General features: G+C 37.1%; 1 protein-coding gene across 1 annotated transcript in view; it reads left to right on the top strand.

The window, feature by feature from the left end:
- ABCA12 (ATP binding cassette subfamily A member 12) overlaps positions 1-15,762 on the top strand; it is a 209,892-nt gene that overhangs the window by 71,041 nt on the left and 123,089 nt on the right. The window contains exons 3-5 of the mRNA XM_055290518.1: positions 3,878-4,031; positions 13,474-13,565; positions 15,548-15,645. Coding sequence (XP_055146493.1) covers positions 3,878-4,031; positions 13,474-13,565; positions 15,548-15,645 — 344 coding nt within the window. The remainder of the gene's footprint in view (positions 1-3,877; positions 4,032-13,473; positions 13,566-15,547; positions 15,646-15,762) is intronic.

The raw sequence follows: 15,762 nt of genomic DNA, 5'->3' as shown, positions 1-15,762 counted from the left end.
TGATATTGTTGGTCCAAGGATCAAACTTGGACAACCATCACTCTAATCTTTACATTCTGTCACACTGACAGTGTTCGGAATAGAGTCTTTTGCCAGGAAGGGAAAAGGAAAATCAAAATTGATCTCCCTTTGAGGTAAACATTACATATATCCACTGATACCACAATTGTTTACAAAGCATACATTTAAAAAATTCTTAGAACTGATTCTTTTTGTAATTCTAGTTTCATTCTTACAGCAATGAAAAATGAATCTGATTTACTTTAAAGCTGAGTTAATTGGTGGTTTGTTCCCAAAAGTGTTTCATAGTTTGGTTTGATTCAACTCCTTGAAATAACGTGGATTGTGTCAGTGTTATGACTGGACAGTGTCAATGAGGTAGACTGTATCCATTCAATGAGAATGACCTCTCTCCACCCATGGGTGGCTGGCTGCTCACTGCCTTTGCCTGGGGCCCCTGAGAAACTAAGCCATAACCAGCTTTGGATTTTGCCAACCAACACATACCTCACCCTACTCCCAGATGATGCTGACATCTTCTGAATTCGACCCTATGAAATCGGCAGATTCTTCAATAGCTTTTCTCCTGGAGATGGGCATGAATGTTATCCTGGGATGAGACTTTCGGGAATCGTGGTACCATGGACTTATCCTGCTTAAACACTCTGTCTCAAAACCCTGCCTGAGATTTTTTTTTATTATTATTTTTACTTGTATGGGGCTGCCATGGTTTGCACAATCATGATTTTCCTTTATTTGTGTCCTTAAATTTGTGCTTTGGCTGGGAACATAGACACTCAATTATTAGCCTTAATTTTGCAATTCCTATGCTTGCTGCATGGAAGTTTTGTGAAAGAGAGAGAGAGGCTTCTCTTTTTTCTTTATCCTAGCACTGGGGAACTTAATGGGAAATGTGATTTCAGAACTGAAAGTGCCAGAAACACCTTCAAGGATAGAATGGGCTCACGTTAAAATTAGCAGCTCTTTAAAATGTGTAACGGTTTGATTCCACCATTGCTCTTTTTATTTGTATACATAACAGATGGGAAGAGAATGGAAAAAATATCATTTTTTTACAAGAAAGCTACAGGAAATTTAATTCTATTTAATTCAGACATTACTTCTAGAGGATTTCCAGAATTTATGAGAAGTTGATGTATATGAGAAAGTATATTATAGATGTCAAGGAAGGATGAATAACATAAGTAAATGTTACATGCCTAGCACAGCATAGGATACAGTAGATACTTAATCACTGTTGTTATTGTTGTTGCAACAGGCACCCTTACAGTGATGAGGGTATAGGTCTTGATTAAAAGATTATGGCAAGACAAATAATGCAAGCCATCCATGGCACTCTGTTAGCTGAAACTTGTGCATGCCTGAATCAATTCCTCATTTGCACGATCCCATGTAACATGTTAAAAATCCATTATCAAAAAACTGTGCAAAGCATAGACTGTCTATACTTTCAACACCATGGGAGTTTATTTTTAAAGAAACTCTGTGATGAATTTTCCTATAAATTAGGTTTGTCCTCTGTAGATATCATACCAAAGAATGATGTGGGTTAAATTCCTTCAAATTCCTCTCAAATCGTTTGCAATTTGTAATGAATGCCAGGAAAGGTAATTTGATGTCACTGAAAGCTCTTTTTTCCATGACATCTTTTTCCTTCTTTCTCTCTCTTTGTATTGCAACATGGCTTTTCTTGAGTGTCTCATTTTTTCAGTACTGCCTGACTCAGCCACACCATCACGCTGATAAGTGGCATAGAGCAGAGGGGTCATCTGGTCATCTCTTTCTGTTGCCCTTCCATCTATCTTCCATTCAAATCAGCCACTGCATGTGTTTGAGAGAGATAGGAATAAGCTCATTTGCAGTCCCACACCCTGAGTGAGAGGCTACAGCGGAGATCTGTGTAACAGAGTGGATTACCATGAATGGTGAACCTCCACTGCAGACTTTAAAAGGTCTTGCCATATACAGTTCACTGTGGTAAAATTTTGTTTCAGAGGGATGACATGAAAAGCTAACAGGCAGTTTAGCAGCTACTCTCTATTTTATTCAGGGAATTGCATACAATGAAAGCAGTGGTGGGAATTATTATTGGTTCACTGCAATTTTCACTTAGGTTTAACATTAGGAGAGGCACTAATCTCTCTGGTGTCAAAGAGGGTCCACATGGAAGGAACTAGTGAATAGTTTGGTGGGCTTCAGTTCTCTCCAATTTCTTCTGAGTTTTCAAATCTTTCATTCATACTGGTATTAATTTCTAAACTATTTTTTCTAAAGTTACTGTGATAAATTACCCTAAACGGAGTGTCTTAAAACAACACAAACTTATTATTTTACAGTTCTGGAGGTCAGAAGTCCAGAATTTGGTCTCAGCGAGCTAAAATCCAAGGTGTCAGCAGGGCTGCATTCCTTCTGGACCCTCTTAGAGGAAAAGCTGTCTTCTAGATTGTTCTAGTTAGAAGTTCTAGAGGCTCCCCACATTCCTTGACTTACAGCTTTTTCCGCCATCTTTAAGGTCAACAGTAGAGCATTCTCCAATCTCTATTTTTCCCTCTTTGCTTCTCTTCTGGCAAGCTTTCATATTTTCCCTTCTTTATTTTTTCCCCCAGCTCTTTCTTTATATAGACCTATATTTAAGTTACTGGAATCAAATACCTATTTATGCTTTCTACTGGTAGATTAATGCATGGCCATGTTGCTCTTACCATTCTCTCTTTCTCTCTTTTTTTTTTTTTACTTTTCTCCTTTCTCTTTAAAATGAAAACAGACCTATACTGGCACTCTTTTTTTTTTTTTTTTTTTTTTTAACACATCCATAAGGAGATGCAAGTTTTGCTTTTTAGCCTTAATTTTCCTAAACTTGCCTTTTCTGAAAGTTCATTGTCTGCGTATTCCCGCAAAGGAAGAAATCTAGTGGTTTTCATACCAAACCTAATTGTGAAAAGATGTGTGTTTCCCAGCTTGCCTATTGTCATGACTCGTGTGTATGCCATCATCGTATTTTATAAAGGAAATGTTAAAGTTTACAAAATCTCTTACTATTAAAATTACTCTTTTGTATGACTTTAATTTTGGAGAAAATTTGCATTTTCATTCATACCATTCTCTATTGGTTTTTAAATAGGAAAAAGAAGTTGTGTATATAGGATAATTAAAATGTTAAATTTTAAAGAGACCAAAAATAGCTCCTGGGTTCTGGAAGAACGGCTGCATTTATACCTACTTTGATTACAAAAGAAGACATGTAAATTGTGATAACACACAGTTAATATACAGTCAAAAGGAAGAAAATGAAATGAAGTACACTAACCAGGAAAAAAGCCATCAATCAAATTTTGGTGATGCAATCTTTTGGATTTTTTAGTATACGTGTGTGTGTGCGTGTGTGTATTAAAAGATTAGAACTCTTCTGTTCATACTGTTTTCTGATCTGTTCTTTTAAACTAACAATGTGTTATAAACACTTTTTGTATTAATTGACAACATTTGTATTGGTTGCTTTTTGTTTTATCGTGTGGATACGCTGTGATTTATTTTTAAAACATTCTGGCAAACATTCTTGCAACTACCTGTAAGTATTTCCTTAGAATAAATCCCAGGAAGGGAATTCATGGGGTAACCAGGCATTTTTAAGTGTTTTTATACATATTAGCAAATCCGGAAAAGGGAAGTTAAACATAACACCCTCCAAGACTGCTCCTACTCAGTGGTGAGTGTTAGTTGCAGAGTTGGGGCTCGGCTGGGGGACCCGGACAGTGGTAATCCAGGAGGTAACTTCACAGAGCAGAGTTACTGCATTTATTTTGTTTCCCAGGCAAATGTGCCATAGTGATGTAATGACTGTTTTTTTTAATTTTAGGTTACCTCGCACCTCGAAACCTTCCTAGTACTGGATTCTTCCCGTTCCTGCAGACCCTACTCTGTGACACAGACTCTAAATGCAAAGACACACCCTATGGCCCACAAGATCTGCTTCGTAGGAAAGGAATTGATGATGCACTATTTAAAGACAGGTGGGGGCACTTCTCAAGTGTGTTCAATTGTTCTGAGAGATCAAATCTTGTTTCCTTCTGAGATAGCCAGGAAGCCATGCAAGCTTAGATTCACGATTTTGTTTTCTATGTCTATAAATGTGATGATCTAAATATGAAATAACAAAGTAGGTACAAACTGGAATAACTGTCTTTATGTGAGATTGAGTACAATCTAGTTTGGGTGAATGTCTCAACTTTGCTTTATAAGATGGGTGACTAAGGTAGGCCTCCTTTACATCCCTCAAAGATTCTCTATCCAACCTTAAATTATCAGTGACACATTGCCTGAGACTCATCACAAGCATGAGATGTCATAGGTGTAAGATAAGCGTCAGGGCCATCATCCTGGAAGAATCACGTACTGGTACTACCATGTGTGATACTTTGAGATACAATAAAAACCAGGAAGTGCAAAAAAGGAAATTAAGGGTCCTGAAATTCAAAGTAATAAAGTTAAAAGTATACGTAATTGAATGACAACCTTTAAATGAGGTTAATGCATGTTCTGCTTTATGGTGTGAGGAGCAGTTGAAGAATGAATAGGGAATCTAAGGCATTAACAACCTGACCATTTACAACTTCAATTTTCCTTCCTGGGATTCTAAACCTAAAAAGACTTCCAGAAGCCTATCTGTCTTCAGAACTGAAAACAATATTGTAATCTTGAATCAACCATGAGCTAATTCTGTTAGAGGTATTTTTTTAGTATCTCTCAAGAAAATATTATATTTATCTATAATTATAGATATTTGGTTGCCAAACTTTAATACTAAATTCCTTAGCATGTAGCACAATTTCTCCTTTAATAACATTCTCATTATTTTGATCGTCAAATAATATAGGTGATACTTTAAGAGTGCAACTGCAACCCGTTTAGCAAAAAATATAAACATGTTAAGAATTGTCATGAGACACAGCTTGGGACCCCTAATTGTTGGGTTGCTGATTCACACTGATTTTGTTGTTTCAATAATTAGGCTTGATGCATAAAACAATCTGATGTTCATTCATTCATTTATTAATCTATTTAAAAAATATATTAATAGACTGAGAGGCTTCTATGTGCCAGGCACCATTCTAGGCACTGGGATACAGAGGTGAATAAAACAGTTTCTCTATCCTTTTGTTACTTGCATTCTAAAGGAAGGGAAAGCAACAGCATGATCAAATAAATAAATAGCGTAATTAAATAATAATGAGTGTGCTAGTGAGAAAATAAAGCAGGTTAACAGGTAGAAATTATAAGGTAGGGATTTAATAGAGTGTCAAAAGAAGGCCTCTGCTAGAAGTGACATTTCAGTAGAGACCAACAAGGACAAGGAAAAATCAGCAGCAGCATATGAATATCTGGAAGAGAGTGTTGCATGCCGAGAAACAGCAAATGATCCTGAGGTGGGGGACAAACCCAACCATTTAGAAGAGCAAAAAGTCAGCTAACATGGTTGCAACATGGCAAGGGATGAGGAAAGGGATTGGGATACGTAGAAAAGGAACCTCAGAGACCAGAGCATGCAGAATCGATCATGAAAGAAAAGGTAAGGGGATTCGCACTGTGTGTTCAGTATAAGGAGAAGCCATCTGAAAGTTTTGAGTGGGGAGATGACATGATACATTGTCTATGAGAATGGCACAGTTCTAGGCATATACAAGCATGACCTCAATGAGCACCAGTGTGTAATTCTGTAAGAAGACCACAGCCAGCTAGTGTCTATTCCCTCTTGTATAATCAGTGCAAAGGTGGGATGGAAGAAGAATGGCAATCCTTCTTGTTCCAGTGTTGATGGTCTCTATGTTTGTCACTAAGTGAGTGATGAATTAGCAATAATGTATGCTGATGTTCTAGCAGGGGAGGGAAAACATTAAATCAATAACAATAATAGGAGATAGTACAATGAAGAGTGCCAGAGGGAAGCTGAAGCAAGACACCCTCTATACTTAAAGCAGAAAGAGAGCTTTCAGCTGGGGTAATCAGGTAAATCTTCACAAAGAGGTTTACTTGAGACAGATATTTTGTGAACCAGGCATTAGAGGAGCTGTGAGAAAAATTAATATCCATCATTTACAAACTGGATTACCATTTTACAAAGAATTATACGGGACATAATTAACAGTATCTAAGAAGTAGATAACTATAGTTCCCTCTAAAGAAGTATTTGTCTATCTAATATTATAGACAACCAAATTCATGGGGTTGCATGAGATGAGACACTGAGTTGGTTTTGGAAGTAGGATTAAAGTCCAGGTTTATTTTATCATCTGTTGATTATTCTCTAGATGACTGATCATGTCTGCTTTACTTAATTTTAGTTTTGCCTCCAGGTAGTTTATCTAGCTCAAGTTGTATACTGCTGTATATTCACTATTTTCTCTAAACTACTAAGTAATTGGAGTTTAATTTATAAAATTATGTACAATAATAAAGTTGCATTAATGATATTTCCCATCATGCTATTAACTTTCATGCTTTATATAGCTGTGCAATGAAACTGGCATATATTTTACTGGATAAACAATTCCACTAAAATTGCTTCCCTTTAGTGAAGGAAGATTCACCAGCATAGCCTCATTAGGAAACAAAACAGTCTTCCTTTTCTGTTCTATAAGTGAGGGGAAAAAATGCCACCTTTGGTTTCATCAAAAGAGGCCTGCCATGTTTCTTTTAATAGAATGCTCTTCTGAAAGACATGATCACACTGCAGTCACTACTTGTTGGCCAGTTGCCAAGTGTTTTGATGTGATTTTGCGTCTGGCACCAGCTTTCTGTTATTAAATTCATACATCTCTAAGCATTAGCTTCAGGATGAGATGTTTAAAAAAAAATCCAACACTGTACACAGCATCGACTCCAACTAGCTGTCTGAAAAAAGAAACAATTACGTTTATGGTTTTCTTGCTCATTTGCACAACAGATGATCCAACATCACAGATCTTACCCTTCTCTTTCCTCCTTACACTGCCTCTCAGAATCTATCAGCACAATGGGAGCCCCTGGCCGTGTGCCATTGCTCACACAGTTGGCGAATAGCAAAGATCATCCCCTAGAGCGCACAGGGTCATTATTTGGAGAAGGGATTCAGCTTTCCTGAGATCCTGGGGGCAATTGCCTCTGTGGATTTGCTCCCTATTTCTGCTGACACTCATTCATGACCTGCAGCTTCTAAATTCGTACCTCTGCTCCTATTATATGGCTCCGGCAGAACTTGAAAAAATATTTAATCAGAGTTTAGTCGGGTCAAATTTTAAAGTGCCAAGGCTTTTGTTTAATATTGAAAAATATGGATGAGCTTAGAAACTGACCAAAAGATATTATTAGGAGTGTAAGATAACTGAAAGTAAAACAGGTGTTTGCCTTCATTTGGTTATATAGATAAGAAAGGATGTAGAGGTCTCTCCTTGTATTAATTTTAGATTAATTTATAACCATTTTAGCTAAAATCAGTGTAAAAAGAAAGGGCAATAAGAATTTAAGAGTTTTAAAACTTTCCTCTAGCTTGTGTTAGTATTACATTTTTGTTATTACATAGTTAAAATCACAAAGATACATGAATTAAAACATAATTACATGTAATTTAAACAGAAACATTGATCATTATGAAATAAAATTGATAAAAGTGGTTAAAATTTTATTTATCAAAAAACAAAGTAGAAGAATGTCTTAATTATTATGTAAGCCCAACCATTCATTCAATAAGAACATAATGAATTCGTACAGCATGCGGGAGGCTATGCAAGTCACTGTAGATAGAGAAATGCATGAGGCATATGTCTTGCCCTATATAAACTTACAGTTCAAGTGGGAAAGAGAGACGGAGAGACAAGATAGCAGGTAAACTGCTATATAACATGGTAAATGTAATGAATGTCTGTTTACGTCTCACTGTGCCCAGAATATTAGACAACAAATGGTGAATAGTTACACAGGTACCATAAGACATTGTTTCTGCCTGAGGAATATGGATCTTACTGGAGAGTGTATTAGTGAAGTGGAGATAGGTGTGGGTGGGCAGATGCCAGGAGAGTTCTTTCAGAGGCTTTTAAGAGTGTGGTCATTGAGAACAGATAGGGTGGTAGTTACCAGAATAGCGGAATGTATATTTGAGATAGGTCGTGGAGAAAGAATGCCAGAATTCAGTGAAAGGGAAAAATAGAGGCACTTGCATAGTTGGCTTACAGGAGTAGGCAGATAGCTTTGCTACTGACTGTGATGGAGAGATTACACGTTTCCTTGCAGTGTTGCCAAATTAATCTGCTTGTTTCATGGTTAGGTAGAACATAATCTGCACAGTGTCATCTGAGAGACACGGTGGTGGTATCTCCTTCTCCTCATATTCTATGTGTTCCTGATACATGTAGGATATCCCCCAATCTGCTCATAATAACAGCCCGACAAATTTTAGAAATGTATTAGTTAGCCTCTACTCACTATATACTATAACTAACTCCAAAGTCTTTCCTAAGAATATAAAAAACCCTAAGACACAGTAACATATTAAGTCATTTCTAAATCTTAATGTTTTAACTGATACGGATTGTTGGATTATAACTGGGCCACTTATAAGAGATACATGTTTTGAATGTGGACAGATATCCATAGCTGAAGTATGGATGACCCTTAGAGAATGAGGGTCAGGATGAAATATGAATAATTAAAACAATTAAAATTTTCCTGTGGGTGACTTCTGTTTGGGATATCCAGGAAGGACAACTGCGTCAAATCACCGAGGGGGCCTCAAGACCATTACAGTGTCCTTAGTCCTTATTTGCAGTTAAAAGTTAATGACAAATGTCATCTGGAAGTGGGATCAGAACTAGACTTATAGCAAATCTCCTATGTTTCCAGGTGCCACTACATACCCATGTAATTGTAATTCTGGGGAAATGAGAAAAAATACATATACAAATTTAACTAACCCTTAGAGACAAAAAAGAATGTCAGAATTTTCTTTCCAGGATTTGCCATATGTCCCTTTCCTGATAGGGTTTCCTCTTATAAATAGATTATGCCATGGCACACAGTACCACTTATACAGGTAGTGATGTTTCCTACTCATAGGAAAAAGACACCCAGTAGAAGTACATGCATTTTACCATTAAGACGATATATATAAATGTGACATTTCCTGAACGTAACTATTGGTAGACATGTCTGAGAACAAGTAAAATCTATTCAGTGTTTAGCTTTTTTTTTTTCCCTCAGAATGATGGAATTCTTAAATGCAAAATGTTTCCCGTATTGAATTCCACTCCAAAATAGAGCCCTATAAATGTCACTGAGGCAGAATCTACATCTTCACCATCTTAGAGGAGAGGCCCTTAGCCATGCCCATCATACCGTGCATGTGGCTGGGTCCAGTAAAAGTTAGTAAACTGACGCCATGGGCCACTTGGTGATTTGACCCAGGTTTTGTTGGTTCACCCAGAGGGTTGAATTTTCTGGAATCAGATGGGCCTATGTCCCGAATTCAGTGGACAGCTAAGTTTTGTGCAATACTTTCATATACTTCCCAGAGATATCCAGTATGAGATAGAGGCTCTGAGACTTCCTTGGAGCTATTTAGAGTTCCTGAATAGGATTCTTCTCTCTCCTGATTTGATTTGGTCATGGGGACTGGAAATGGGGATGAGTTGAATAATTCCATTATCTGTCATTGTCTTGTACAGGGTTTCTCAACCTTGATTCTCAACTACTGATAACTGGGACCAGATAATTCTTTGTTGTGTTGTGCATTGTAGGATGTTCAGCAGCACTCCTAGCCTCTGCTCACTAGATGTCAGTGACACTCCATGCACAGTCGTGACAACCAAATATGTCTCCAGACATTGCCAAATGTCCCCTGGGGTAGGGGAATCATCCACACTTGAGAACCACTGGGCTAATAGAAGGCAGAAGGAAAAATTTTTCTGGTTGCAAGAGGCTTTCATTAAGGATGTGAGTAAGGATATTGCTCTGTAAGAAATACAAATGGGACTAACTCAGATTTAGGGGCCCTGTCATGTGTTCCAGTCGTCCTTTGGGCATGTCCTTACTTAGCTGTTCTCATGAATGTACCATAATCCCTGGTTTTCTTATTTTACTTGCCCATTATTTTACATATAATAAGAATGTAATCAATGTTGGTGAGTTAATGAATGAATACGGTAGGTACGATGTAAGATGATAACTTTGGGGCTGTGGCTGGGTGTTTGCTTTTCTAAGGATCCTTGCAGAATCAGATACGCAACAATGGAGAGCAGGCCATAGCCATTTAAAAAAAGATGCTTTAGCGGTAAGTTGTTCCAAGTAATGTTCTTCATGATCAAGTATCCAGTGCTTGTCATGTGCTAAACATCCTATGTGCCAACATAGTACACTGTAGGCTTTTCTTAAGAACCTTACAGTCTAAAAAGGGGGAAACTGGTAAACACTACTGGTGTAAACACTATCTATTTACAAAACTGGTAAACACTACTGGTAAACACTATCTATTTATCTCATAAATAGATAAAGAAGTTACATAAACCCATAAAATGAGGAAGGGGTTATACAGCTCTGGGGGAGGGCCTGTGCCTCATTCCATATCACTAGTCAATACTTGTAGGTTCCAGATCTATAAAATAATGGAGTACATCCATTTGGTATCTGGAGCTTTTGAAGTTTCTAGGATTCTAAAGGGATTACATCTAAAGTATGCGCCATCCATACTGATGGTGAAGGTTGCATCTTTGCAACATCTTCTTTTGTGGGTACTCTGACCAAGAGCTAATATTGATGAGTACCTATGATGACGGGACCCAGAGAGACTCTTGGTACACACACCTCACATCATACTCATAACAACCTTGGAAGGTAGGTGTTATTACTGCTAATTTGCTGATGAGGGAGATGATGGCTGAGATCTTTTGGGAAGAGAGAGCTGAAATTCCAAAGATATCTTCGAACTCTATAAAGTACTTTCTGCCACACCCCAACAATATGGTCTCTTTTTATTTAATCAGCCATCAGATCTTATGGTCCTATACTATGCTAGATATTGGGAATATAAAGATAAATAAGACATGGCAGCTTTTTCCAAAGATGTCACAGCTGAAATAGAAAAAGTGGTGGGAATAGGTACAGATAGATATGAAATAAGTGTGCACTAAGTGCTCGTGTGAAATAACAGGAAGGGTGCTATTTCTCAACCACTGTTCTAAGAAGCATGCAGTGCTTTGTCTATAAGCATGATCCTGCTCATTAGAAACTTCAGGGAATGCCATTAACTCAGTAAGACCAGCTACTTTCTTGCCCTCTTTAAGTAATTTAATAGGGAGTTAATAGAATTAATTACCTTTGTTTGGGGGGAAAGTAAGCTGTGTTTCAATTTACAGCATTAATTCATCTTTTTATGCACATGCTCTGTTGTACATTTATTTTGTGGTTTCCGTTTTAAGAGTTTACGGAAAACAGTTTTGATGTGTGACGGGAGTAGACACATGCTGTCACACCACACCTTGTCAATGCAAAATGAAGCTGGAGAATATTTTCAGGAAGGGGAACAGCAAAGCACACATGATATCCAACTCTTGCTTCCAAAAAAAAGACACATTAAGGCTACATAAAAGGATCTGGGCAACCATGTCACACTGGGCACTTCCTGGTGAGAGAAAGGTGCTGTTAGAATGGGAGCTGCTGTGCGTCCTTGTCTAGGAGCAGTCATTTTACTGTTGAGCAAGCTCAGAGCTGCAGAGCCAGCTGCTTGCTGAGAAGGGAATGAGTTTGTCTTTCCGTGGTGTTTAAATGCTATTTGTAGGAGTAATTTTGGGTTTCTTATCTGAATGTGGGAAGATGAGGAAAGTGTCCTCTGTGGAGCAGATGCAGCTTTTGCTTCCCCAAGAGCACACTTGCTTAGTTTCCTATTGCCTCTTCTTTCTTTTTTTCCCACTTCCTCACCACCATTCATTATTCAGTCTATTTTCTCTTGCTCTTTCATTGCTCATTTTGATCTTTGTCATCCTCGCTTTCGTTTTTGTTGCTGTCCCTAGTCCTTCAATTTTTATGAAGGCAATTTTTGCTTGTGTTTTCAAAATGTGTTGCTATTCAATAGTCCTCATAGGATTTCAAGCCAAACTAAAAAAATGTTGAGAAAAAGAAAAGTAAACTAGACTTTCTCAAACTTTCTAAAACTTCTTTTTGAGAAAAGGGAAAATGTTCAGGTCAGTTCTTGTTTTTACCTGAACAATTTTCCCATCACATAGTCAGCATAAGGAATGTAAAAAGATTTAGGGGCATACAGTCAGGGTCGTGAATAATTCAAATATATATTAAGAATGCAGAACTTTTGGAGCAAAAAGTACATTTTATGGAGAATATTGGAAAAACACTAGGGAATGAAAACAAGTATCACTTCTTTTTCTTTTTCCAATTATAAACACAAAGTACCCTGGAGCCAGGATTCAGATCTTGTTTCTAAAACAGAAGTCAAATTGAACCACGGTAGTAAGCAGAATTTCTTGCTTTTCCGTTATCTTTTTATAGTCATTGTTATGTACCTTAAGGTTTTTATAAATAACTGCATAAAATTTACTGACTTTTTGGAATTCTAAAAATTATTTGCATCCTGGCATTTAGACTGATTTTATTTTTGAAACATACATACTTATTTTAGACACAAGCTTTTAGATACATCCAGTTTTCAAGAAAATGTGATCATCTCCATTTTAATAATAAACTAAAGAAAAAGCGAATTTTTAGAAAAGAGGGGGTTACTAATTGTGGGAAGGCCCAGAAATGTTTTCTTCCAAAACCTAGTGTGATCATGCTGTACAGGGATTCCTGGCACTACAATGTAATTATTACTGCCTTGACACATTAAATGCAATGGAAAATTTATTTTAATGTTATTCCCTTTATACTTGGTGCCATCTGTGATGACATCAACCATAATTCCTGGCACATACTGGGTATTCAATAAATGTTTGGCCTTTCTCTTCTTCCTTGAATCTGTGTTGAAAATCTTTAAAAGGCCAACTATAATTTAACATGGAAAACTTATTTTTCTTTTAATATTGACAAATAAGCAGACCTTTGTTTCAGTCCCCAAAGCACTCTTGGATTCTCATTTATTTGGGACCTATCAACTTTTTAAAAGAAAAATATATATCATACATATTTTAAGTATTTATCTCTCATGTCTTTTAAAATGTCCTTTCTACAAGATTAAAGTAAAAATAACTATTTTAAACTTCATCTAGGCCATTTTCTCTGAATAAAAATATACTTTGTAGGAGACCTTATATATTCATTGGTGTGTGGTTAGGTGAATTCTTCCATTAAAATCCTGGGAACTATATTAAATATTTGAAAGTCCTCAGACAGCCCTGGAATCTGCCACATAATACATTGCTGTAACTAACTAAAATTAATGTGGGAGAAGTTACAGAGTTCTTGCTTTTTCTTCTCTAGTGAGATTCTGAGAAAGTCATCCAACCTGGATAAGGACAGCAATTTATCATTCCAGAGCACCCAAGTTCCAGAAAGAAAGCATGCATCACTAGGTAAGCTATTTTCTTCTGTAGAGTTTAGAACAAGCCTTATGGAACAGTAAAGGTCTAATCTTTGAAAGGTTTGTACTTCAAACTTTTCAAACAAAGATGGAATGCTTAGAATAGCCCTGAGAGATCTAAATGTTCCTCTTGGTTGCCTGAGTATGGCGGTGCAATTATGCAAAGGTGTCGAGAATAATTAGAAATTAAGTTCTTATTGAAATATTTGATAGGAGCAAAAGCCTACATGTTGAGAATTGCACCATTTCCCACAACTGACTCTAGACTCTTTGGTTGTCTGCAATTAGATGATGCTGGGATGGGTTAGAAAGCCCATTAATAAAAATTATTGGAAAGAATCTCAGAGGTTTGTCCAGATTTTCCATTTTACAGATGAGAAATATGAGGCTCAACAAAGTTAAGTGCTGTATCTACAGCCATACAGCAGAGCTGGCATTAGAAGGACTTTTAGACCAGTACTCTTTCAGCTGTACACTTCTTCCTCACACTTAACGCTCAGTATCACAGTCTTCAGTGTGACTGTGGACTTGCTTCATATCTAGGCCAGTAGCTCTCAAATTTTCACGTGCAGAGACTCTTCCTGAGCTGCTCTCTTAAGACATGCGTCTCTGGGCCTTAGGCGCAAGTGATTCAATTGCAAGTGGACTTGAGAAACACTGATTAGAAGCCACATGTTAAAAAAAATAAACGCTCAAAACAGCACGACTGGCTAACATTCATTGACAAATATTCACTAAGTCCCTAATACTAAGCAGCCACTGTCTTAGGGGCTGGGGATATATTAGTGAACAAAACAAGATTCCTGTATGTTGAAATATGATTGGTGCTCTGGATAAAAAGGGAGTTTCTTTAAATAGGACATGGGATATTTAAGACTTTATGATATTAAATAACATTCCAATGCAAGTTGATGGGGCAAGTAAAAAAAAAAAAAGTCCTGTGTTAATGTAGTAGGAACATGGTGGTGAATGGTTTTGAGGAGTTAATGTTCTGTTATGAATGATCTGTGGGTGTTTGGCTGAGTAGGTTAAAGCACCATAGAAATAAGGTTATAATGTTATGGTCCAGTAAGCTTTGCTTTGCTTGGTAACCACAGATTATGTTTCTCACTCTGGCCAGTTATCTCACAAATATATTGCCATAGTCTGAAGGAATCAGATGGCAAATTCTTCAGCCCTGTGGGCACGAAAATAAAGCCTAGGCCCTACTGATGATGAGTCACTGGTACCATTGAATATTAAGATTCTTTGCTCTGAGGATGACAAAAGACTTCTGTATTACATTTACAAAAGTCAATATACTGGCTTAATGAACATCCATGTTATAGATATGAATGTAGTCTTCTAGCTAATGCTCCAAACCCAGAAAACTCTGCCACATCATAAATAAATAATACTAGATGAAGATGCATTGGAAATTAGAGTATACTGTAGTCCAGACTAATTGCTTTATCCCATTTATTTGATCTAAAATGTCATTCAGAAACCACTTTGAGGAGAGAAGTTATGATTCTAAGCAGATTTCAGTGTCCCAATTGGATAATTAAAAGAAAAGACCATTATCACCAGATGTGCATTGGCAGATCCTTTGAACAGATGTTGGATATGATGGATCTGTGGAGCTAGTGTAGGCACCTCACATCCTCCAGGCCTGCACAGAAATGATTCGGTTTATTGGGCAATAATATTGGTGATGAAGTTTAATGTCACAGACTGGAATGAAAGCAAATGACATCTAAATGATTGGATAAAAAACAAGAACAGACCAAAGTCATCACAATTTTATATGAAAAGAAAAACTCATGGAATTTGCCATTTTTCCAGTATAAAACTTTCATGGAAGAGGCATATTTGAGCACATCCTTGCTGTAGGGTATGTGAGGTCACAAGTGATGTTTATGGATTCTCATGTGGTCCTGCGCATTTGTGTGTTTGTGTGTGTGGAATGCTAATCTGTTCCTTCTTTGATTACAGCCACAGTATTTCCCAGTCCAAGTTCTGATTTGGAAAGCCCCAGAACATATACTTTCAATGGCAGTCAAGTGCTCACACAAATTCTTGGCTTGGAAAAGGTAACTTGATTCAGTTTTGTAATGGGTAGAGTGATTCAACATAGGCCTTTTAGGTTAATAGAAGGATCTCTCAAATAGCAAGATGTTGGGAGCACCTTTCCTATTTAGGGTAATATC

Source organism: Symphalangus syndactylus, chromosome 8 (genome assembly GCF_028878055.3).
Source record: "Symphalangus syndactylus isolate Jambi chromosome 8, NHGRI_mSymSyn1-v2.1_pri, whole genome shotgun sequence".
NCBI lineage: Eukaryota > Metazoa > Chordata > Mammalia > Primates > Hylobatidae > Symphalangus > Symphalangus syndactylus.
Note: the sequence above shows the minus strand (reverse complement) of the source record. Positions and strands in the feature narration are given on the sequence as shown.